At 41.7% G+C, this 25,182-nt stretch overlaps 1 protein-coding gene across 3 annotated transcripts in view; it reads left to right on the forward strand.

Annotated features, from left to right (window-relative positions):
• Positions 1 to 25,182, forward strand: part of TBC1D4 (TBC1 domain family member 4) — a 156,643-nt gene that overhangs the window by 83,844 nt on the left and 47,617 nt on the right. For all 3 annotated transcript variants that reach the window (XM_065404648.1, XM_065404639.1, XM_065404656.1), the window contains exons 2-8: positions 6,346 to 6,936; positions 8,395 to 8,484; positions 13,120 to 13,224; positions 17,439 to 17,571; positions 20,006 to 20,097; positions 21,734 to 21,844; positions 23,134 to 23,253. In XM_065404648.1, coding sequence (XP_065260720.1) covers positions 6,346 to 6,936; positions 8,395 to 8,484; positions 13,120 to 13,224; positions 17,439 to 17,571; positions 20,006 to 20,097; positions 21,734 to 21,844; positions 23,134 to 23,253 — 1,242 coding nt within the window. The remainder of the gene's footprint in view (positions 1 to 6,345; positions 6,937 to 8,394; positions 8,485 to 13,119; positions 13,225 to 17,438; positions 17,572 to 20,005; positions 20,098 to 21,733; positions 21,845 to 23,133; positions 23,254 to 25,182) is intronic.

A 25,182-nucleotide genomic window follows, 5' to 3' on the forward strand; every position in this document is an offset into this window, starting at 1 on the left:
TCTCTATGCGGCTCCCAGGAAGCAGCCGGCATGTCACCCCTCCAGCTCCTATGCGTAGGGGCAGCCAGGTGGCTCCGCATGCTGCCCCTGTCCCAAGCCCCACCCCCACAGCTTCCATTGGCCGGGAACCATGACCAATGGGAGCTGCGGGGGTGGTGCCTGTGGACAGGGCAGTGCGCAGAGCTGCCTGGCCACGCCTCCGCTTAGGAGACGGAGCAGGGACATGCCGCTGCTTCTGGGAGCAGCTTGAGGTAAGCGCCACCTGGAGCTTGCACCCCTGAGCCACCCCCCTGCACCCCAACCCCTGCCCTAGCCCTGCCCTCCAAACCCCTTGATCCCAGCCCAGAGCCCCCTCCTGTACCCAAACCCCTCATCCACGGCCCCACACCAGAGCCCGCACCCCCCAGCCGAAGCCCTCACCCTTTCCCACCCCCCTACCCCCAATTTTGTGAGCATTCATGGCCCGCCATACAATTTCCATACCCAGATGTGGCCCTGAGGCCAAAAAGTTTGCCCATGCCTGCTTTAGCCCTAGGTTGTAAAATTTCTTCACTTGCTTCTGTGCAGCAGACTATGAATATGAACATAATCAAAAGAATTTCACATCTTCACCAGTTATTCTTTTGAAAGTTTTCTAGCTTCAGCAGATCATATGGATTCATTCCTTGTTTCTTTATACTGGCACTCTCTTGTTTTTTAATTATTTTGTGAATTTTTAATCTGTCAGAGGTTGAAAGCCTCATAAAAAGACTCTCATAAGTGTTATGTAAATATGATGTCTGTACAAGTTCCCTAAAAATATGATTTTGATTATTATTTCCCCAATCAGTAGATGTCAGAAATCTTTCTCTGTTCCTGTTAACTGTAAACAGAACATGTATTGTTTGTTTTTTAAGATAAAAATGTGGCTGTTCAAATCCTATGTAGCCTGTGTGGTTCCAGTGCCAAATCAGGAAACACTTGGCTTTTGAAGCACCAACGGTTACTGTCTAGAAGCCTCGTGACGGGCTGGAGTATGATATAATGAACTCAGTTCGTCTGAGGAAATGTCGTGAAATTACTCCCAGCTCCTGTAGTGGGAGAAACTTTCTGTACTTTTATTCATAGCAGAAATCTATTATTAAGTACCCCCTATTCATTAAAAACATTGTCATTTACTTCAGTGTACCTTGAGAATGCCTCAGCTATTCAACTGGGATCCAAACCCGAAGGTACCACTCTTTGAATGTTGATGTATGGTGTTCTTTCTGCTTCCTATGTATTTTCAAAATAGGTCTGTGACAAGGTGGGTTATCCCACATAATACATAGTCTCTCTAATATTGTGGGACTGACATAGCTACAACAACATTACTAGTATGTCAGATATATTTTGTATGCAAAGTTAAAGCTCTGTGTGTATGTGTGGTTTAATTTAGAGCTGAGTGGCCTCTACTAGCAACAGAAGGTGTTCAATACATTAAACCTGACTGAGTATTACTATGTTGTAAGTCTCTTACACATCGTAAGAATAGTGGACTTCTGTTTTGCTTTTTTAAATAAACTGGGACAGTTTGCCTTCGTGATGTTTAAATTCCCTTTAGAAGCTTTATGAAGTTAGAAATCAATTTAATAAGGCATTACTGTTTCCCTATATATGTCACAGTGAAATCTAAAAACCTATTTAGTTGTTTTTATGCCAATATGAAGCAAGTATGAATTTGTGCTTTTAGAAATCTTGTGAATAACCTGCTTGTAGTTTAATTTTTGGAGGAAACTGGAAACCTTTTCTGATTTTGTACTATATTTTGCTTTGGGGTCCATGCTTCCACTCCGTGAATGCAGTTGTGAATACTGAAGGGAGAATAGTCTACTAGGACTCTTTTTTTGTAGCTTGTATTTTTGAAGAGCAGATCCAATGTTGCCATGGAGTTACTTGTGCCATTCTAGGCACAAACCATAACAATGGTTTTCCTTTGTGCTGTTGTCTTTGCTGCAGCATGCATGATTTATCAAAACTGGTAGTCCTCCAAAGTCCAAACTTTATCAGCTCTGCCACTTTAAAAATGACAAGCAAAACTGTTATATACTTGATGATATTAATGCTAGACACCTATGCTAAAACTTTCACAAACACTACTTGAACTTGTTTGCAAGTCCTGCCAGTAAGTTTTAACATGTATTTTTTCCCCACCATATTTGTCTTTAAAATGATCATATGCTTTCATCGAATACCATAATGGGTAGTTAAACTGGGATAAGTAAGGATTCCAGCATGAAAGCATATTTGTAAAGCACAGATTGATTCCTAACTTTTACTTAAATAAATAGATTAAAGTACCTATCTAAAGCTCTTGAGAACTTCTCCATTTAAAAGTATACAAAATACAAATCATCTATTGATCTATCTATAAAGTGTGTGTGTGTGTGTGTGTGTACACCTTTTATAATACTTTCTGCACAAAAAAGGTATTTACCCTCCATTCCAAAAGGCCTGTAATAGCCCCCCCCCTCTCTCTCTCTCGCTCTCGCTCTCTCTCTCAACCTGCTTCCACACTTACACCCACGAACAAAGATATATTTTGGAGCATGTCCAAAATGTTTAATAAATCTGGCCTCTGGCTCAGGTGGAGCACTGGTGTCAGATGCTCCCATTGGGGAGATTGCAACCACATTCTATGCTAGCTTTAGTTTCTACAGTATATGGTTTTAAAGTGCAGCCTGCAGATAGTGCATTGCAGTAGCCTACAAGATCCATATCCCATAGGAAGATCATATTTGCCTTGCTAGGTGCAGGAGGGGTGAGACAGTGCTTTTTCACAACAGCTGCTACCTGTGAATCCAGCAGCAGCCTCGGCTCTAATATGAGCTCTAAATTGTCAGTGAAGCCTGCATTACAAGAGGCAGTCACACGTCCTCACAGCAGTCCCCCTGATTAAACTTTTGTAATTTCTTCTGGTTGGCCTTCAGAGCTGCCTCATCTGGGCTGAGCTGCAGCCAGTTCACCTGCTTTCAAGCTGCTGTCTCATGCAGACCTTGGGAGATGCAGAGCTGAGTATCATCAGCATACTGAAAACATCACCGCTCCTCTCTCCTTACTCGAACACTGGCAACTACACCCAGTTTGATGTAGTGGATTAATTAATAAAATATTTATAGACTATTAAAATCCTTTCATATACCAACAGGTTTAAAAGTGCACCTCCCTTTTAGTTTAAAGGTATTTTGCCTATCAAATTCTGGTATATGTTGATCAGATGCAGCATGACCCCCATACAGTGAAACATGGCCATTTAAATTTCACTGTACGCTTTTTGAAGCCTGCACTTGTGGTAATGTGCAGTACAGTATCTTTAACTTAATCTCTAAACCAACATTTTTCAAAAGTATGAGAGGTCTTTGTTCTCATTGAGGACTACATCTCTGTTATCTTCCACCCATCTTGATCTGTGTCTCTCCCTGCTCTTCACATACCAACTGAAGGAATATAGCATCCTGCCCCAGTCCTTGATGACAGAGTTTCTGTGGCCACTGCTTTGACACAGCTTCCAGAGATGTATCTTCTGTTCTTAGTCAGACTTCTGACTCCTGAGTCTTGTTTTCCAGACTTTGAAGAATGGCTCTCAGCACTTATCCCCAAATAACCTGTCAATAATTCCAAAGGATAATGATCTTACATCCAGCTTTATGCAAGTTAGAAAAGCAAATAAATGAAGCAGAATACAGCGTACCTATTCTATATTCTCTAAGAGCTCGCAGGGCTTCACTCAAAATAATACTCTTAGGCCTGGTCTACTCTAGGGGGGGTGAGGGGGGGAGGATTGATCTAAGATATGCAACTTCAGCTATGAGAATAGCGTAGCTGAAGTCAACATATCTTAGATCGAATTAAAATTACGTACTTCGCGTCCTCGCGGCGCTGGATCGACGGCCGCGGCTCCCCTGTCGACTTTGCTTCCGCCTCTCGCACTGCTGGAGTTCAGCTGTTGACGGGAGAGCGATTGGGGATCGATTTATCGCGTCTACACTACACACGATAAATCGATCCCCGATAGATAGATCGCTACCCGCTGATCCGGCGGGTAGTGTAGACATACCCTTAGACTGGCTAAACAAGACTAAAAGTTTTAAACTGAATTTTTATGTGCCTGTTCCTGCACTCATGCTGACGGGTGAACATTTTGGGGTTGGTCTGGCACATCTCTCATTGAAGCTCTTACTCCCTATTCCCTTTGGCTTATGTCCCTTTATTACTTGGCAGTATTTTGATATTATAAAGTGTTCAAAGTCCATATTACCAGTTTAGACATGAGGTCATTTTTGTATTAGCGCACAGACAATGATCTTTCTCCATTACAACACATCTGAGTAAGCTTATTTGTTCAGTCTCCATTTCTATGCAATTTATCATTGTACCCAATATTCCATGAAGCTCAGTTTCTTGACAAATAGCTTTTCAATTTACTTCCAGTTAACATGTAGTGTTTCAAAGGACTTGCAATTTCATGAGATACCTTCTCTGATGGGTATCCTTGTTAGAGTATGGTCTATTTGATGACCAAGTTCAGCACCATAGATTGACCCTGGAACCAGTGCTAGGACATACTTCTAGCCCTGAAAGTTTTGTACTGGTCTATTGACTATTTTCGTTGGTGGACTGAAAAGCACTGCTGACAAGTAATTTAGTAATATTGTCAGTATAGTACTTTTAAGTAACTTAAATAAATGCTGTTTGGAGTATGAGGAAACATTCCCCTCAAGGAAATCCGAAAGGTCAGTTGAGACCTAGTCATAAGTAGTTTCTTTCTGTGGGCTCAAGAGGAGCTACAACCGCCCTATGAAATTAAGCATAGAAAATATTCCATTTCCTTAATAGCTTAGGCACTTGGTTTCATTTGTCCATTGTAGGTCATCTTACACTTGGAAACCTATTTAAATTTGAAAGTATTTTTGAGAGGATTTATCAATACAAAAAACATAACTTTAACTAATTAGATGAGAAGTGTGATCCTTTAAATTTTTATTCTGATTACTATCTTGCCTAATTGTCATCAACCTCTCCCCCCATCCTCCCCTGCAGCTCCAAATTTTAACAGCTGGTACCTCATGAAACGACAAGAGTTAGATTAATGCTTCATGATCTGAAAGCTTAGATCAGGGTGTCAGAGGGCTTTTACAGTAAACCATAATGAAGAGCAGGGGTCAGCAACCTTTGGCACGTGGCTCGTCGGGAAGCCGCGGCCAGCACATCCCTCGGCCGCGCCACTTCCCGCAGCCCCCATTGGCCTGGGATGGCGAACCGCGGCCAGTGGGAGCCGCGATCGGCCGGACGCGGCAGGTAAACAAACTGGCCCGGCCCGCCAGGGTGCTTACCCTGGCGAGCCACGTGCCAGAGGTTGCCGACCCCTGATGTAGAGAAACAATTTCAAAGGTGATGAGATACAGCGTTTAATACTATACTAAAAGAAGTAACAGATGGGTCATTCTGAATAGAAATAGGAAGCAAGTTCCACAATTAAACATCTCTGTAAGAATACCATTGCCATACATTGCTCATATTACATTTGAGGCCAAAACATAACTGGGAGCACTCAAAGAAATTAACATACTGAAGGGGGGAAAATTCACTCTAGTTAGTAAAGCTACCAGGTTTTAGTAACTGATGGAAAAAATCAGGATTTTCAGATAAGCACTTGCAACTCCAGTGTAGTTAATTATGTTGTGGCCAATAATGTACGTTGTGAATGTAGCCCACTAGTTCTATGCACTGATAGGATTAACAGGGTAGCATTTTGAGGGACTACAAAATTCATGTGTATGATCAATATCCCTGAAATGTAGGCATCTTGCACTGTTGCCTTGTGTACGTGAAGGTTTGCACTGTACACCTTGCTCCCAAGGAAATCAAACCCACAATTTTCTCTGTAGCTGTACAAAGCACCACAATTAGACTTTGGAGCTGGTATGCCTGACTTACTGTATTAAAGGGTTTGTTAGTAGCTTAATTGTAAGGCTCTAGAAAAATACTTGACATTGTTTACCCATCTGAAATGGTGCATACACGATTCAGGAATGACTAGTTAAGTATTTCAAGGCATGAAGCTGGTGGCACATACTGCAGTAGCTAAACTGTTACTGGCATGAATATTTCTGTTGTCTAAGACTGAAATCTTATTGGGAACATCCTTGGGGCTGTGCTAACAAAGCCTTTTCTGCCAAATCCACTTGAGGATAATGATTTTCTCTGACATTCTATTATTCAGAGTTGAATTCTAATCCATTTTTTAAAGGCCTTGCATGTTGGACATTTGTGGCTTTGGTCTTTAATTTCTGGTTTCCTTAATGAAGATTTTTAATTGTCACCCAGGTTCCTGATGTGATCAGCAGCATAAGGCAAGTGTCCAAAGCAGCCCTGAAAGAGGATACCAAGCCTGGTAAGGATAGTGAAGATGCCTTCTACAATTCCCAAAAATTTGAGGTTTTGTACTGTGGAAAGGTGACTGTGGCCCATAAGAAAGCCCCCTCCACTCTAATTGATGAGTGCATTGAGAAATTCAATCTACACGAGCGCCAGCGCCTGAAACTGTTGAGTGAGCAGCGGAGCACAGATTCCAGCTCAGACTTAACCTTGTATGAAGGAGACGTGCCAGCTCTGTCAGATAGTCCATTTGAGGAGCTAGATGGCACGAGCACCACCATCGGGAACACTGGGATCCTTACAATTGGAGGCCAGACCAACCTGGCAGGCACCCGTGTCTCCTTCCCCGAGCGAATTTTGGAGGATTCTGGCTTTGATGAGCATCAGGAATTCCGCTCCCGGTGCAGCAGCGTCACTGCAATTATGCAAAGGAGGGTTCATGATACCAGCCTGAAAACACAGCCACGCAGGAGACATGCAAGTGCACCCAGTCATGTTCAACCCTCAGACTCTGAGAAGAACCGAACAATGTTATTTCAGGTAGGTGATATAGCAGTACCTGCAATTTCATGCATACAATAGAATTAGGAGAGCTTGACTTACACCATTATTGTCACTGCTGCATATTGAAACTTCTTATGCAAACAATTTCTGTTAAGCCAAAAAACATTTGCTTTTCTATTTTGTATTACAATACATGAAACCATACTGGGAAACTCTAAATAATATTGAATAATTTGTATCCCAATTATTTTGGGGGAAGCTAAAGTTTAAATCATATAAGTTAGTAAACTTGAAGGGAATATAATTGCTTATCTGTTAATTTGACAATATAAACGTAATATTTAAGAGAACCATGTATTTTGTCTTAAAATCTGATGCTTGTATTCAGACTTTTTTCAAGCCCTTTTGTGGATTGATTTCTCTATCCATAACATTGTTTAACAGAGCAAACAAAATCTCCCTTTTGTGTTATTAAAATGAACAAGCAGTTAAAGCTGTGAAAAATAATGTGCAGTTTGACTCATTCTCTTTTTATGGTAAATTTCAGTGATGCTAAGAAGTTTCTCATTTCCAGAATAGGAATAGTCTGTTGAAAAATTATACTTCTAAGATCAGCTCAATAGCTTCATCCCCAAACCCTTTAGTCTTTTTTCTCTCCCCTGAAGTTCATTTAAATATTTCAGAGCATATGTGCTAAGGAAACAAGAGAAAATTATTAGAACAGGTGACCCAAAGATCTTTTGCTTTTTAAACTGATAGGCTGCTAAATACTTAGGAATTTTCTTTTCCCCCTATTTTAGAGAACAGACTTGCATTTTCATCCTCTTGAGAAACACTAACGGATGTGAGGAAATATATTGCCATTTAGAAACCCACAGCCCATCACTGGTGGTGAAAAGGTCTTAGCTGAAATACCCCTCAAGCTCCATAGGAGAGCAGATCATGAGAAAGTGGAAGGGAAATTCACTGCAGCAAATAATCTGTTCTTGTTGATGATTAAAAAGAGGCTAAATGCATCACCTTTATTTCAAACAAACAACAGCAGCAAAGAACTGAAGACCCAAACTGTTGTTGTTTTTTGAATTTTAAAAAACTCATCTGGATAGTTAGTTATTTTTGGTGTAATAAGGCTTGTAACTTACCTTGATTGTTTCAGGTCAGTCTAACAGAGCTTTAATTAGGGCTGGTCAAAAACTGGCTGTTGATGGAATAAAACTTTTCATGAACTGTCTGCTTCCTGCAATCTTTTTTTGTTTTGTTTTACCCCCCAAACTGAATATTTTGCCATTTCGTTGAAATTTTCTGCAATTCCCCTCCCTCATTTGCCTTTTTCCATAAGTGCTAAATTCTGCCATCTTCGTTCACTGAGTAAGCTACTATTCAACGTGAGTAGCTAAAGCAAAGATGGCAGAATCTGACCAGTTATTGAACTTCATTTGGTGTATTATTCATTTGTGCCTTATAAAACAGTCTGATTTAAATTTTATTTTCAAGGTTGGACGATTTGAAATTAACCTCATCAGCCCAGACACCAAATCTGTTGTGCTTGAAAAGAATTTTAAAGATATCTCCTCATGTTCTCAGGTACGTATTTATTGGGTAGCTGTGATGGCTTTTTTTTTTTTTTTTAGTCAGTGGGCAGCAGAAAGAGGCAATCAAAGCCTTTGTTGATTATAGAAGATTAAATGAAAACACAATACAGAATATCCTTAAACATAGTGGTTGTACATCATATGTCTCTTTTTAAACAATTATACCTTTGTTTTAGTTAACACCTGTATAACTAGATTTTGTCTTTCTCTATAGAACCCTAATAAAAACATGGTAAGACAGCTATTCTGTGCCCACTCGTCCCCACCAGAGTACTTTGGAAATGTTAAATATAATCTATATAGAGTGATGTTTGAGGTAATCCTATTTTGAATGAGAACAACACATGCTACAGTTTAGAAGTGATAAACCGCAGTATAGTTTTGGTGACCGCACTGGAGGAAGATGGATTTTAAAATTTGATCAATCATCCAGTTGCTACCATTGTAGACGACAGGGGTGGACCCTCCTGGCAATAGATCAGGCAGCAGTCATTCAAAGTGTAGAAATTCTGTGCCTCCAAATGCCACTTACTGGTTTGTTTTAGCTCCCACAAAGTGCTAGGAATTGCGCAAACATAAAGGAAAGCACAGTCCCTGCCTCAAAGAGCTCACAATCTAAAGACGTACACAGAACCAGTGAATTTCTGTGAATTGTAGCGGTAGTTCTGGTCATCATTCACCTGTAGCTAGATGTGAATTTTGTTAACTTAAGGAAAGAGACCACTCGGTTCAATTTTGTCAGCCTGAAATCTCCAGTGTGGAGGTGCTCTACGGTGGGGACATTGTGTTTCAGTGAGGGCTTTTGCGAGTAAGAGGAGTACAGCTGTTCTGCTGCCTTGGGACAGGATACAAAGTGTGCCTCTCCCCAATGTGGGACTAGCTCTGCAGCTGAGGTTGGGACAGAGCCATGGTTTCTGCCTCATTTGGAGAATTTAGTAGTAGCAGCAACTCTAAAGTTGGGAATTCCAGTGGCAGAATTAGTTAGTGGGGCCCTATGCGCAGCTTCACTTTCGGGGGGCCCCCCTTGCGACCCAGCCAAGAAAAAGAATATTCTCTCTTATCCCCCCCCCCCATTTAATTCTTTTTTTCTTCATCCTCCTCCTATATTATAAGTAATAGGAAGTAAATGAAAGTAAAGTGAGGTACTTGATTGGGGCAGGAGGTTGGGGTGCTGGGGGGGTGCGGGGGGTTGGGATCTGGGAGGGAGTTTGGGTGCAGGCTCAGGGGGTTGGTGTGCAGGAGGGGTCAGGAGGGCGGCGCTTACCTTGGGCAACACAGCTCCCAAAGCGACCGGCATACCCCTCTGGCAGTGGCTCCTAGGCAGGGGGGAGCCAGGGTGTCTCTGTGTGCCGCTGCCCGCACGTGCTGCCCCCGCAACTCCCAGTGGCCGCATCCCCTGGCCAATGGGAGCTGCGGAGTTGGCACTCGGGGCAGGGGCAACGGGTACACACACACACACACACACACACACACACACACACACCCCAGGGGCCTCAGGGACGTGCTGGCCGCCTCCGGGTGTGGTGCGACGTGGAGGGAGGGAGGCAGCGCGGACAGGGAGCCGCCTTAGTCCTGCTGCGCTGCTGCTGGCACGTCTCTGTGTGCCCCTTAGGGGGATTGGGCAGCGCATCTCCGTGCACTGCCTGGGGCGGGGGCAGTGCGCGGAGCTGCCTCCCCCCCACCAGGGGCACGTAGAGATGTGCCAGTAGCTGGCTGCTTCTGGGAGCAGCGTGGGATTTGTCCTGCATTTTGGGGGCCCCATGCCACCACCCTGTTTGTTTCATGATAAATCCGCCTCTGCAGAATTCCATGTGGTCAGCACAAGAGCTATTAAAGGTCTCCAAATGCATTTTCTGAGGGTTCTTAGACCAGCATCTGATCCAAAGCACTCTTTTCAGATGTTAAAATTACACCGTTCAAAATCTTCCCTTGTATCTGTGTTGCATGGCTACATAGCTTGCAAATTAAAACTGGGATTAGCATATACTGTTGCTTCCAATGGAGGGAAAAGGAGACTGCAAGAGGAATAGGGAAATCTGGCCTACATAGGCAAATGATAAAGATGAAATCACAGATCAGGCAGGCACACGAGGAGAGGTAGGAAAGAAGAGAACCTGTGGATGCCCTGGGTCCAAAATCTTTGTTTACCGGGGCAATGTCATGAGTGGCAGCTGCTAGTTTCCATGAGGGTCCTGGTAGACAGCAGGTGAACCCATGGGCAGCTCAGGAGAACAACACTGGCAGTGAAGTCACTGATATTTAACAGGTTTCAGAGTCGCAGCCGTGTTAGTCTGTATCCGCAAAAAGAACAGGAGTACTTGTGGCACCTTAGAGACTAACAAATTTATTTGAGCATAAGCTTTTGTGGGCTACAGCATCCGAAGAAGTGGGCTGTAGCCCACGAAAACTTATGCTCAAATAAATTTGTTAGTCTCCAAGGTGCCACAAGTACTCCTGTTCTTTTCACTGATATTTAAAGTATGGTAGGAACTGACCTAGTATCTTAGACAGTCCTCTTTGTTCTTGCTTTCTTCTTAACTGAGACAAGGTGAATGAGGTAATATCTTTTATTGGACAAACTTATGTTGGTGAGGAAGACAAGTTTTTGAGCTACACAGAGCTCTTCAGGTCTGGGAAACTCAGTCAAAGCATCACAGCTAAGTACAAGGTCGAACAGATAGTTTAGCATAAGTAGTTAGCACATAGCACACAGTCTGAATGTATGTGCTAACTACTTATGCTAAACTATCTGTTCGACCTTGTACTTAGATACTCAGTGTCACAGCTTTCCCAAACCTGAAGAGTTCTGTGTAAATCAAAGTCTTTGTCTTCACTACCCGCCGATCCGGCGGGTAGCAATCGGTTTTTCGGGGATCGACTTACCGCGTCTAGTGAAGACGCGGTAAAATCGATCCCTGATCGCTCTGCCGTCGACTCCGGAAATCCACCTCGGCAGGAGGCGGCAGCGGAGTCGGTGGCAGCGCGGCAGCGGTTGACTTTCCCGCGTCCTCACCGCTAGGTAAGCCGACCTAAAATACGCAACTTCAGCTACGGTATTCACGTAGCTGAAGTTGCGTATCTTAGGTCGGACCCCCGCTGCAGTGTAGACCTAGCCAAAAGCTTGTCTCACCAACAGAAGTTGGTCCAATAAAAGATTACCTCACCCGCCTCAACCCTGTCAGACCCAGGATATTAGAGAGACATCTACAACTTCTTCCAAACTGGGCATTTGTAAGCAATAAATCACTTCAGACTATGTTTCATGCTGGTGTTAATGTAGTCTTTCACTAGAACATAACTTGAGTGGGTGGGGAAAAATAAAAGCCTTGTTGAGAACTAAACTGAATAGGTGCTAACAAAATGTTCTGTGTTTCCAAAACATCTGTGGCATATTAGTGAAAGAGTTGGTTTAAAAAATACAAAACAAACCAAAAAAAAAAGAAGCTTGGAATATTTACCCTTATGAGCTTAAGATTGATATGAAATGAAAGAGAGCAACAATCTCTCCAGAGTGTATTTAGGGTTATTTTACTTCTGCCCTAGTAAATGTGTTGCTTTTCTGTGGCATGAGTATGCTAGGGTGCTTCATTTCAGACCGGAAAATGCATGTCCTTAATTTGTATAATTGACCAAGCCACAAATATCAATGATAAAATTTTATATATCTGTATGTATAATATATAATCTTAAGTGTCACAGACAGCTGTGTGGGTTTCTTGTTAAGCCTCATTGACCTTGTGGGTAACCCAGAACAATAAACAATCGTCACATGTCCTGTTGGTATGACAAGTCGAGGCGCCCTGTTAGAGAACAGTGCTGGGAGTACAGTTAACAGACAAGCTTGCTGTGCTATTTTCAGGTACAGTGACGCAAGTGTCATCCCACCTCCCTCATACACCTTCCCCTATGCAAGGAAACGAGAAAATTCAGAAGACAGCAATAGATTTTGCTGTAATTCTTCCTAGATTTGTGTTAAAACAGTTTATGCTGAGTCTGGGGACTGGCCTGCTAGGGACTCACTTTAAGAAAATATGTGAGTTTATCCAAAATAAAGGTCAGAATGGTGGCCCTTTCGTATGTATAAAATCTATCCCTTCCTACTTAATGAATTTAAGGTCCTGAGCTGTCACAGGGGAAATGGTTTGAATTACCTCCCAGTGTTGTAAGATGAGAAGATAGGGGCTGATCTGAACAAAATAAGTCAGAGAGAAATGTAGCTAAGGTCAAATTTTTTCATGAGGAAAGAAATTGAGCCTTATTCACTGCTGTTGCTTTAGGGTTTGTATTTTTTGTTTGTTTTTGGTGTGTGGTGTGTGTGTGTGTGTGTGTGTGTGTGTGTGTGTGTGTGTGTGTGTGTGTGTGTGTGAAGAAGTCCTATGACTTATAGGCATATTACACTTTTCTTTGATAGATGGTGGCAGCCATTAAAAAAGAAAGAATTACCATACTTGATATCTGCGACTGCGCAGCTTTCTTATTCACTACAAATTCTCAGTATGGGGAAAGTGGTGGTATCTCAGAGATGACTGGCAAGAACTGAAATACAATTATCACTGTATTTCTGAACTGATTTTAAAATACATTTTAAAATAAATACTTCACTAATGCTTTTTTAAAAAATTTTCAGGGTATACAACATGTTGATCACTTTGGTTTTATTTGTCGGGAATCTATTGAACCTGGGATAAACCAGTATGTTTGCTACGTGTTCCAGTGTGCAAGTGAATCTTTGGTAAGTAATTTATGTAAATTACATAAACAGTTAGGCTTAGTATACACTACCAACTTATGCCAGTATAACCACATCGCTCAGGGGTGTGGAAAATCCTAACCCCCAATGTAGACAGTGCTATGTCAGCAGGATGGCTTCTCCTGGAGACACAGCCACCACCTCTTGGGGAGGTGGAGTACCTGCACTGACAGGAGAAGCTCTCTCGTTGGTGTAGGTAGTGTCATCACTAGGCACTGCCGTGTACTGCGGTACTGTAAGTGTAGATAAGCCCTCCGTTTTTCACATTTTGATAACCTCTTTCATCAGAGGATCTCAAAACACTTAATAATCCCTGAATCTCTGCAGCTATATGAAGTAGATAAGTGTTGTCCTCACTTTGCACATGGGTAAACTGAGGCTCTGCGATTCAGTCTCTGCACTCTATTGTGAATGCACACCTATATACAGGTACAAGTACACGTGGCTATACTTAGAATCTGGACATGTCCAGGTGTTAGAATTTGCAGACACAGATGTTTACACTGGCAAAGTTTAGGTGTATGTTTTTGAGTGCATAAGTGGGAGCTAGGTAAAGGCTTAGCTGAATATCTGACCATAAGTAACTTGCACATTTTTATCTATTGAGACGTAGAATCATAGGACTGGAAGGGACCTTGAGAGGTCATCGAGTCTGATCCCCTGCACACAAGACAGGACTATGTGTTATTTTAGACCATCCCTGACCGGTGTTTGTCTAACCTGCTCTTAAAAATCTCCAGTGATGGAGTTTCCACAACCTCCCAAGGCAATTTATTCCAGTGCTTAACCGCCCTGACAGGAAGTTTTTCCTAATGTCCAACCTAAACCTCCCTTGCTGCAATTTAAGCCCATTGCCTCTTGTCCTTAGAGGTTAAGGACAACAGTTTTTCTCCCTCCTTCTTGTAATAACCGTTGACATGTACTTGAGTACCTTGGTGAACTGGGGCCAAATTACTAAATTAGTAACACAGCTGGAAATAGAACTTGGATGTGCTGAGTTCCAGTCCATGCTTCTACTACTAAGTCGTCGCAATCCTTGCCTGTGCTACGCACATCCTCCCATTTTCCAAATGTGGTTGCTCTCCTTTTTATTCCTAACTATTCTGAGAAATGAAATAGGAATGTCAGGTTTGAAGCTGAAATTTAGATCTATAATTGTTCTGCATAACGGACAGTTGAAATGTGTGATATAAAAGATGTCAGTCAATTAGCCATTGTAATTATAAGACTCAGCATACTCAATTGTTAGCTATGACATATATAAAGTAATGTCTTCGCTCTCTCCCTCAGAAAATATAGCAACAAGATGGTTGAGGTAATAACTTTTATTGGACCTACTTCTGTTGGTGAAACAGTTAAGCTTTCAAGCTGCACATAGCTCTTTTCATAATGTCAGGTACAAAGAAACCATATTAACTGATGGCTTTCTAACTTCTTAATGCTTCAAAGTGAAAGGTAAAATGCCATGAATTTATAGAAGAGATGCACTGTTTCCCCTAATAAAGCAGGGCCTAACTGCTCATAATTAGAGCTAGTTTTAAAAAAAAAGAAAGAAAAGTGGGGGGGACCCTCTAAAATGTTTTTCAAGGTTTTTTTTTTTTTTTTTTTTACTTTAAACAATTTTCAAAAATCAAAAAAATTGAACCAGTTCTTTAGCTGTCTGAAAAACAAAAATTGAATAAATGTTTGTTAAAATTTTTTCATTGAAATTCAAATTTTTGATCAATATGTTTAACAGATATAATTTTGACCAGCTCTAACTCACCTCAGAGCACTAAACAATGCCTAATTATTTGAGCATTATGGAGGACCACAGCAGTTATGGGGCTAAGCATTCTTAGCAACGCTTCAAACAATGTAGGGCAGTGATTCTCGAACTTTTGTACTGGTGACCCCTTTCACATAGCAAGCCTTTGAGCACGACCCCTCCTTATAAATTTAAAAACACTTTTTTGTATATTTAACACCGTTATAAATGCTGGAGGCAAAGCGGGGTTTAGGGTGGAGGCTGACAGCTCGTGACCTCCCCCATGTAATAACCTCGCGACCCCCTCAGGGGTCCAGGCTCTCAGTTTGAGAATCCCTGATGTAGGGGTAGATCCTCAGCTGGTGGAAACCAGCATTGCCATAGGTGCTGGAAGTAGGGGCACCGGGGGGTGCTGCAGCACCTCTGGCTTGAAGTGGTTTCTGAGCATAGCTTTATTGGAGTCCATGGAACTATGCTGCTTTACGCCAACTGAGGATCTGACCCACTGTCAAAATTTGAGAAGAGAGAGAGCGAGAACCTATTGAATGTCCAGGAGAATGTCATTTAAAGAAAAATATGCCTTCATCTGACCTTTTGGTTAATTTGATCCCTGATAATCCACAGGTGACCTAAAAGAAAGGAGGTGGTTTACAAAGAAATAAAACCCTTCTCCTCAACTCCCTCACCTATTTTAAGAGTTAAATACCCACTTGAGTGTAATATTATTAATGGGCAGAGGCCATGGAAAAGAGCCCTGCCATTTGGAAAAGCCGACTAGTAGGCTTTGCTGTTGTAGTCATGTCTGCATTCCATGAGCCTCGTGAAATCTTACAGTGACAGGACAAGAATAAATTGAATTGTGAGATGTGAGAAACCCACTCAGAAACTATCAATAACATTAATCAAATAATTTTCATTTAACAAAATTAAATGACATGCCACAGCACACAAACTAACTAATTCAAGCTTCCATGCCCATGCAAAGCTTTGCTTGAACAATTATGCTGGAGACCTGATGATCTACAGAACACTTTTATAATCCTACGTTGAATGTTAGCAGACTGCTTGTAGACAGAAACCTGAACATGCAGTCACGTTCCATCCCTCACAAACGTGCTTCACAGAAAAGTGATAGATGGCAGCAAAGGACTAGATCTAAAGTACAATATTTGAAAGCCCTCTAAGAACTGAACAAGAAATTTCAACACAATTTTCTTCTGCCAGGCTGAAACACGGAAATGGGCTGTTTGCTTTTAATAGCAGTGTGTCCTTAAAATACATAAGGGGGAAGGAGACTCTGAGAAGTCTGTCTACAAAGGATGAAAGTGCATTTGAATATCTATCCCAGTTGAGGAGAAAATGATCACCTCTGACCTCTTTCCCATGCAAAATAGAGATTGGCCCTACCCAGTGCTGCAGTGTGTGGGAACGCTGCATTGCTGTATTTGTGATGCTGTGAGAGGAAAGAGCAGGGCATAGACTGGAGTCTGAAAAACAATACATAAGGATTACTTGTTGGTTACAAAGAAACTTATAGCTTGTCTTTCAAATCTTTTGATCCAAGTGAGTGAAGGACCAAGAGAATAAATAGGCTGGTCCCTAAAGTTTCTGACATACCAACAGGATATAACTGCAGCAACAGATCAAAAGCATTTTGTTCATAGAGACTTGTATCAGGGCAAATGAAAACTATTTTAGGAAAAAAGCCATACATAACTCTCTCTGTGAGAGGGGGCAATAAAGGCCCCTTACTCTTAGGATCACTACTGCAAGTTATGTACCCAGCCAAGCTAAAATGTAAATTGCATAGAAGCAAATTGGCAGAAGTGGAGGTGCTCATATGCTCATTGCAGCTACTGGAAGGTAAAAAAGTTGTAATCTCTGGGCGCAATAAGAGACCCAATTTTCAAGCCTGAGTGCTTAAAGTTACATATTTATGGCCTGATTTCTCTCTTTCCTCCCTCTCCCCCTCCCCCCCTGGGGTTGTCGTTTTCAGTGGGAGCTGTGAATGTGCAACATTTCAGAAATAGGCCACTAGATTCCCACAGGGATCTAGAGACTTGTATGGTAAATTTTCAAACGTGCCTAAGGGCCAAATTTGTAAAGGTGTTTAGGCACCTAAAGATGTAGCTAGTCATGTAGGTGCCTAGTGGTATTTTCAAAAGGGCCTAACTCCCATTGATTTCAATGTCCCTTGTCTAAAATCCTCTTGAAATCAGTAGTAAATTAGGAATAGAACCTTGTTCTCTTGACCACTAGACTACTGAACTTTTATGATAGATCAGTGTATGTAGTATGAACAGGAAACAACATTCCTAATAAAAAAGCACTTAATCGTGGAATGACTTAAAAGTCTGATATGATGTATATGACATATTTTCACTTTTATACTGTCTTGTAAAACACCCAGACTTTTCATAGCCTGTTTTGTTTTTTCTTTTCCTTCTAGGTTGATGAGGTAATGCTTACCCTGAAACAAGCCTTTAGCACTGCTGCAGCTCTACAGAATGCCAAGACTCAGATTAAACTGTGTGAGGCCTGTCCTATGCACTCATTGCATAAACTCTGTGAAAGAATTGAAGGTAGCAATTCCGTTTATTTTAAATTCATATAGAAGATTTTCTGTTTTCACTCCAGAATCATCACAGTGCATCAGCTCTTAGTTTAATTAAAACCTACCTAATTGCTTGAATCTCAGTTTAGTTAAAGAAGAAAAAAATTCTCATGACCATGATAAATGGCCAATAAATTGAGTAAAGTGGTAGCTATCGCAATAATTATTTTCCAACTAGCCCCTTAAAGCTCTTGCTATAAATATTACATTTTCCTCAAATATTTGTTTTTGTCTTTCCTTCTGCTCTATTATTTTAGCATGTACAGAAATTCACAACGTAGTGCTCTGAACACATTTGGAACCCATACTTTTGTAAAGAAGGTTTTAAAGATGGTAGTAAATGAAGGGACAGTAATGCTGGAACTGACATTTTAGCCTTTCTTTTTTTGTTCTTTTTCTTATTTTGTAATCTTGTTGATGATGATTTTTCTCATGGGGCTGATTGCTTTATGTACTTCATTACCTTGTTCTATTACATGAAATATGTTAATAAAATATGAGGTTAATATTAAATTGAACAAGGATAATAAAGAATTTAGGGCTAGTGCCTGACTTCAGATCTGCACACACAGCTCTGACTTCAACGACAGTTAAGTATGCCACAGTATGGCTTTTTAATATTTGACAGGATGGTTATTAAAAATGACATAAGCTGGCAGATGGAACCAACATACATAATCAAGTATGATATGCTCTATTCACTAAAAAGTAGTGGTGTGTTTACACAAAAACGTGTCTGTTTTTGTATGAGGTATTGTAATAAACGCCACAAAACTTGTATTTGTTAAATAAAAATGATTATCACTTAGAATTATTAGTTCCCTCTGGTGCGTGAAAAGCATGAGAAGTTTTGACAATTTTATAGTTAATGTCTGTGTTAAGCACTAGAGTGTTCAGAAGTGGCAAACCTTGGTTGGAAATTCCCCGTTTCTCAATGAAAAGCTACAAATGCATAAGCTGCTGTTTCGTCCCACTGTTATGCATGGAAGGACTGTGAAAAGGAGCCAACACCAAGATTTTCAAAATGGATGCCTCAGCTTTTTGGATACCCCAATTTGAGACACATTGAGAGCCCAATATTTTTAAAAAGTACAGAACATAGACCATCTGAAAATCAGGGCCTTGTAATATACCTCTACCCCGATATAACGTGACCCGATATAACACGAATTCAGATATAACGCAGTAAAGCAGCGCTCCGGGGGGGGGGGGGGGGGGGGGCTGCACACTCCGGTGGATCAAAGCAAGTTCGATATAACACGGTTTCACCTATAACACAGTAAGATTTTTTGGCTCCCGAGGATAGCGTTATATGGGGGTAGAGGTGTATGTATATCAAGTTGGGCAACTCAGTCACCAGTCACTTCTGAAAATCTTTCCCTAAGTAATTGTAAAATATTTTGCTACAGTGTTGTTTTTCTTTTTTTTTTAATATATTTGAGGCTGGTGGGCTTCAGACATAACCAAGGGGTATCATATTACCAAAGGATTTATTATAGGGGAGGCCTAACAATTGTTCTAAGACCCAATATTCAGTTGCTTATAACTCTGCCAAACTTGAACTATTCAGGTTGAAATCCTCCATGCTGGGTGTCTGCACCAGTCTAAACATTTTTTTTAAAATTTCAAATAAAATGGTTCAGCGGCTTAAGAATGAAGTTGGGGGGAAATGTGGTGTTTGGCCAAGGTTAAAAATTCTTACCTTTTTAAGTTAAGAAGCTCTAGTGCTTTTATTCTTTGGAGCAGGGGCATGGAGGTTGTCTTGCGCCTTCTCCCAAGTGAAAATCCACCCAATTTTGGTTGGGTTATAAACCTCTGAAAATTGCTGCTTTCACAGAGCATAGTGTGCCCTGGACCTTTTGCTAAAGTTGTTACTCCCAGCTGCTGAAGTTGCTGTGGTCCAGGAACTGAGAGTGGATAGACTGTTTCTCCTGAATGATCCCCCTTCTGGAACTCAGAAAGCATTGAGGGGAAGAAGGAAGCAGTCTGACTTGAATGTAGAAGAGTAGATGGGGACAGGGGCAAGTTGGGGAGGAAGGGGGACAGCTTTGCATCTCTATACAGGGTCTTAGAGCTTATCATTGTTGTGTTCTATTCAAATCCCTCCCAGATGGGATTCCCTATCCATAAGGCACTGAATTCTTACCTTGGTATGATCTAGTAAGAGTAGACAAAGTAAAAGGTTTGTACTTTAATAGAATTTGAAAAGTACTTTTGTAAATATGTTAATAGCTTTTTAACTGAAAGCCTTCTAAAATATCTCAGCTGTCATTTATTTTAAAAGTATATTCTATTTATGTAGTTTTTATAGCAGCATAGATAGGAATCATAGGGTACTCTGGTGAATGAATTTAGTTTTAGTAGTTCTCAAAGGCTCTGTTTAATTTTTTTTTTTCCTGAAGGTCTTTACCCACCAAGAGCCAAACTTGTAATTCAGAGACACCTGTCATCACTTACTGATAATGAGCAAGCTGACATTTTTGAACGTGTTCAGGTAATAAAGTCAACGCAGTTCTTGCGTCCCTCACATATCTATGTAGGTTTTGACTTCTTTCATATTCTGGAAATCTTTTTAGCATATGTGCGCGTGTGTGCAAAGTTTTGTGCTCAGGTTGCTGACTTTTTCTGTGGTCAGTGGACTATATTTTAAATTGGGAAGTACCCACATTCTTCCTTTCAGCTGTATTTGGCTTTCTTTCTTATAGTCATCTGCATGGACTTAATACTCTACATTAATTCATTTCTCAAAACTAGACTGGAGTATACTATTGTAGTACAATAAAGTGATTTGAGAAAGTGCTGGTATGGGAACAGTTCAGTTCCCAACTCTGCTACAAACTTCTCATGTGACCATAGGCAAAGTTGTTTAATCGGTCTGTGCTTCCGTTCCTCATGTGTAAAATAGGGAAAACAATACTTCCCTATCTTGTGGGGTGATGTGGGGCTGAGTTCTGTGAGGTATATGAGATGTTCAAATAATGAAGTGATGGGGGCAATAAAAAAAGGCTAGAGATAAAGTGATTCTAGTATAAGATAAAATAATACATGGTTCCAAAATTCCTCTTAGAAGTATTTACGCATGAGTATTGACTCTGGAGGCTCATCGTATAAGCGAGGCTACTTTTTTTTTAATCCCGTTCCTGTCCCACAGTCTGGGACTTTTTGCCCACCCAATCCCACCTGCAACAAAGTACATTTTACTCCCGTTATTATGGCAGTAGGTCCTGCAGAACCCCTGGGATCCCAGTCCTGCTTCAGGACTCTATAAGCAAGTATATTTAATGTGCAGATGAAGAATTGGTGCAATGTGTAAGAGCATTTTGGCACTTATGAAAATCTTACCCCAAGTCCCATTTTCGTTGTAGAGATATTTAGTCATTGCTTTACTCCATGCTGCAGTGTCTAACTGACTTAGGAGCCTGTCTCGTTTTCAAAACAAACGTAGAGCTCATTTTGAAAATGAGACCGAGACTCTGCAATGCCTAATTCTAAGTCTCATTTAAAGTCAATGGGACATGGGCTCCTAAGTACCTGCGTCACTTTTGAGAATGAGACTCTGCAATGCCTAATTCTTTCTCAAAAGTAACGCGGGTACTTAAACCATGTCCCATTGACTTTAAATGAGACAAAGGCTCCTAAGTCTGTTAAGCACTGTTATCCTGATTGGAGCAATGCCTAAATACCTCTAAAAGTCTGAGGTAAGGGTGCAGATAGGCACCTCCATGGTTTCTTCAAAAGCACCTGGCAACTTTTGAAAATGGGACTTATTCATAGACTCTAGGACTGGAAGGGACCTCGAGAGGTCATCGAGTCCAGTCCCCTGCCCTCATGGCAGGACCAAAGCCTAAGCCATGTCCTAAGCCACTTAGGTGCTTTTGAAAATTGTACTTGTAAACTTCTTTTATGCTTGTATAGTGCAAGTATGGTGCTACATACACTTTTGTACAAGTTGTTATTAGAAGTAGTTGAATGATATTGATAGTGTATATGCAATGCATATTCTAAATTGCTGGCATCTAGAGCATCAGGAATAGCTTAACTTTAGAACATTCATAGTATTTCTGATCAGAAATCAAAGCAAAAATGATGTATTGAAAGAGATGCTTTATTTATTTGTCTATTCTTGACAGAAAATGAAGCCTGTCAGTGACCAGGAAGAAAATGAGCTTGTGATCTTACATCTGCGACAGTTGTGTGAAACAAAACAAAAGACGCACGTCCATATTGGCGAGGCACCATTGGTACAGCCTATACTTTATTTTCTTTCTTTATTCAAATACAACCTTAGATAACACTAGGCTACAGTACAGCAGTGAAAACTGAGCCTTTTATATTGTGAATGAGTGAGGACTCCTTATCTGTTTTCCATAACTATACTGTTTTTGATTCACTTTGGCATGTCTGATTAAAGTTTATGTTTGGGGTTGCTTTTCTGTTTTTCTGTTCATTTGGAAAAAGCAGACAGGTAATTTTTGTTGCAGATTTTAGTACAATATAAGCAATGCCAGAAAAACCTTAGCCAGCCTAAACACAGTAAGAAATAATTGTGGTGCAGGGGTGAATATACAGAACGTTACTTTTTTAGGCCATATGCTTCCTTTCTTTTAAATAAATAACAAAAAACAAAGTTAGCCGGGGTGGGCGGATCTTAGAAGCCCGTTTTAATCCGGCCCTCGAGCTCCTGCTGGGGAGTGGGGTCTGGGGCTTGCCCCACTCTGGCGTTCCAGCCAGAGAGCAGGGTCGGAGTCCTCTCTACGCAACTCCCAGAAGCAGCGGCATGGCCCCCCTCCGGCACTCCAGCTGGGAAGTAGGGTCGGGGGCCCCAGAAGCAGTGGCATGGCCCCCCCTCTGGCTCCTACTTGTAGGGGCAGCCGGGGGCTCCGCTCTGCACGCTGCCCCCATCCCAAGCACTGCCCCCACAGTTACCATTGGCTGGGAACTGCAGCCAATGGGAGCTGCAGGGGCGGTGTCTGCAGACGGAACAGTGTGCAGAGCCGCCTGGCCACACCTCCGCATAGGAGCCAGAGAAGGGACATGCTGCTGCTTCCGGGAGCCACTTGACGTAAGCGCCGCCCGGAGCATGCACCCCTGAGCCTCTCCCCATGCCCCAAACCCATGCCCCAGCTCTGATCCCCCCCTCCTGCACCCCAAACCCCTCATCTCCAGCCCCACCCCAGAGCCCGCACCCCCAGTTCGAGCCCTCCCCCCCACCCCCAGCCCAGAGCCTCCTCCTGCACTCTGAACTTCTCATTTCTGGCCCCACCCTGGAGGCCGCACCCCCAACCAGAGCTCTCACCCCCTCTCACACCCCAACGCCAATTTTGTGAGCATTCATGGCCTGCCATACAATTTCTATTCCCAGATGTGACTCTCGGGCCAAAAAGTTTGCCCACCCCTGTCCTATAGGCTAGATTTGTTAAGTAAAGGGCACATTGCTTGTTCTGTGATCAGGTTTAGCTTTAGTTTTCAGAGGCCTTCAATTGCCCAGAGTACTACCAAAGCTAAAAAGTGTTCTTGCTTACTTCAACAGAACATTTCAAACAGTGCAATCCCAGAAAACACTGCCAGCGGTGGCCGGTTTAAACTCGACATTCTGAAAAACAAGGCCAAGAAATCCTTGACTAGTTCTCTGGAAAATATCTTCTCAAGGGTAAGATTAACAGCTCATTTGTCAACAGTTCTTGCAGATCTCGTTAATTATAAGGTTATACAGTGTTTGTTTGTTTTCATATTTAACAACAGTTCAGATTTATACTAAAAACTAGACAAACTAAAAACATATGCATGAAACTTAATTGCTTCCTATGGGTTTAATTTGGCTGGATTATGTTGATGTTAAATGCAGGAAGAGCACACATGCACAGAAGCGGAAAGACCGTCTTTTAGCAAATATTTCTGAAAATGGGTTGAGTTCCCATCAACAGCAAGTAGTGCACAAAGTTAAGCTTGCAAGATTTACAGATATTTTGAGACACAATAAAATGTAGTTTAATCGTAATTTTGCATTAAGTTTGTGACAGACTGACCAATATCCTGGGCAAACCTTATGGAATAAACTTTACTAAACTAAGTTAAAACTTAGTGACTTAGGGGTAATACCTTTTGGGGTCCATTATGTTAAAACGCCATTGTTGTTGTGGAATTGTATGCAACTCCTCTAGGAGGAGGGGGATGCTAATATAGTTCTTCTGGTTATCGGCCCTTTGAAGCCATCTGCTGAAGAGGTTGGCATATATTAGTTCAAACGGGATTCTCCAAGGACCAGCTGACAAAGAAAGGATTTTTGGATAAATAGCCTGGTTTTAAACAGGCTCGGAATCGTCTTGTGGTCCAGCAGACGGACAGGATCCCTAGTTCACTGAGGGCCCCAATCCTTAAGGAAGGTTGGAAGGTCTGGGCTTGCTGAGATGCCATAAGCTGGGGGCTTGTTCTGAGTTGAAGCTGTAATGGACTGGAAGCCACAAGGCTCTTATTATTGCAGGTTCTTTTACTGTTTTTAAACGTTTTCTGTGGTAGTACTTTTTACCTTAAGAAAGAACCAGGCATGGTAACTTACAGTGGTGGGCAGTCACACTGTTAACTGTCTCTGAAGAGCAAGCAACTGTGCTTGGGCAGCAGGTCTGTGCTGGGAATAACACAATGAAGGCAGGGAACTGTGCAGCTTGGAAACACTCCAGTCAGAAAGGAGTGAGATGCAGATCTCCACCCAAGAAAGGCAACAGCTGGGGAGCAGGAAGTCTGGGAGTGGTTGCCCTGGCTGGACCATTGAGGGGAAATACAGGTGCAGTTGCCCTGAACTGTGACAACATTCATTAACACTCGAAGACCAGTTACAGAAAAGGTAACTGTCTTTTCCTGCCAAATATATATCGTCCCTTATTGATCTAATTACCTCATTAGCCCAATCATTGTCCCCATATGTCAACAATCTCACCATGACAGGTTAATTGCCTCCAATTAAGCCTGTAATCTTCCCTGTCACACAATTACCTAAGCGACCTGGGTGCTACAGCTCGCACTCTGTCACGATCAGTTGCAAAAATTGTGAAATATTAAGGTTATGGCTATATTATGTACAATAAGAGGTACCCAGATAATGATGAATGGCATCTCATTTCATTATTAATGTTAGCCAAGGTGCAATGTGCAATTAAAATAAAGTAATAATTGGAAAAGTTGAATAATTCTAAAAGGTATATAGCATGGTAGTATTTTCTCTCCTCTCCCCTCAGCCCCCTTCCCCCCCACAGTGTGGTGTTCTAAAATTCTATTTAAGCTCAGACTGAGAGAAGAGGTGTAAAGAGGAACAAGGAAGGAAGGTCTAGGAGTTATTGGACTGAGGGCTGTAAATCCTGATGGACTGTGTTAGTGAGGTGTAACTGTTGTGCTGATGATGATATGCCTAAATGTATTGCCTGGGCCATCAGAAGTAGTTGGACTACAAATGGGAGACACTTAGGTATCAATTCAGCAAGGTACTTCAGCCCTTAACTGCAAGCATATGAGTCAGCCCATTGTAGTCCTTGTGTTTAAAGTTAGTCATGGGTTTAAGAACCTTGCTGAATTGGGGCCATACCTA

The sequence above is a fragment of the Emys orbicularis genome, chromosome 1, assembly GCF_028017835.1.
Source record: "Emys orbicularis isolate rEmyOrb1 chromosome 1, rEmyOrb1.hap1, whole genome shotgun sequence".
NCBI classification, from domain to species: domain Eukaryota; kingdom Metazoa; phylum Chordata; order Testudines; family Emydidae; genus Emys; species Emys orbicularis.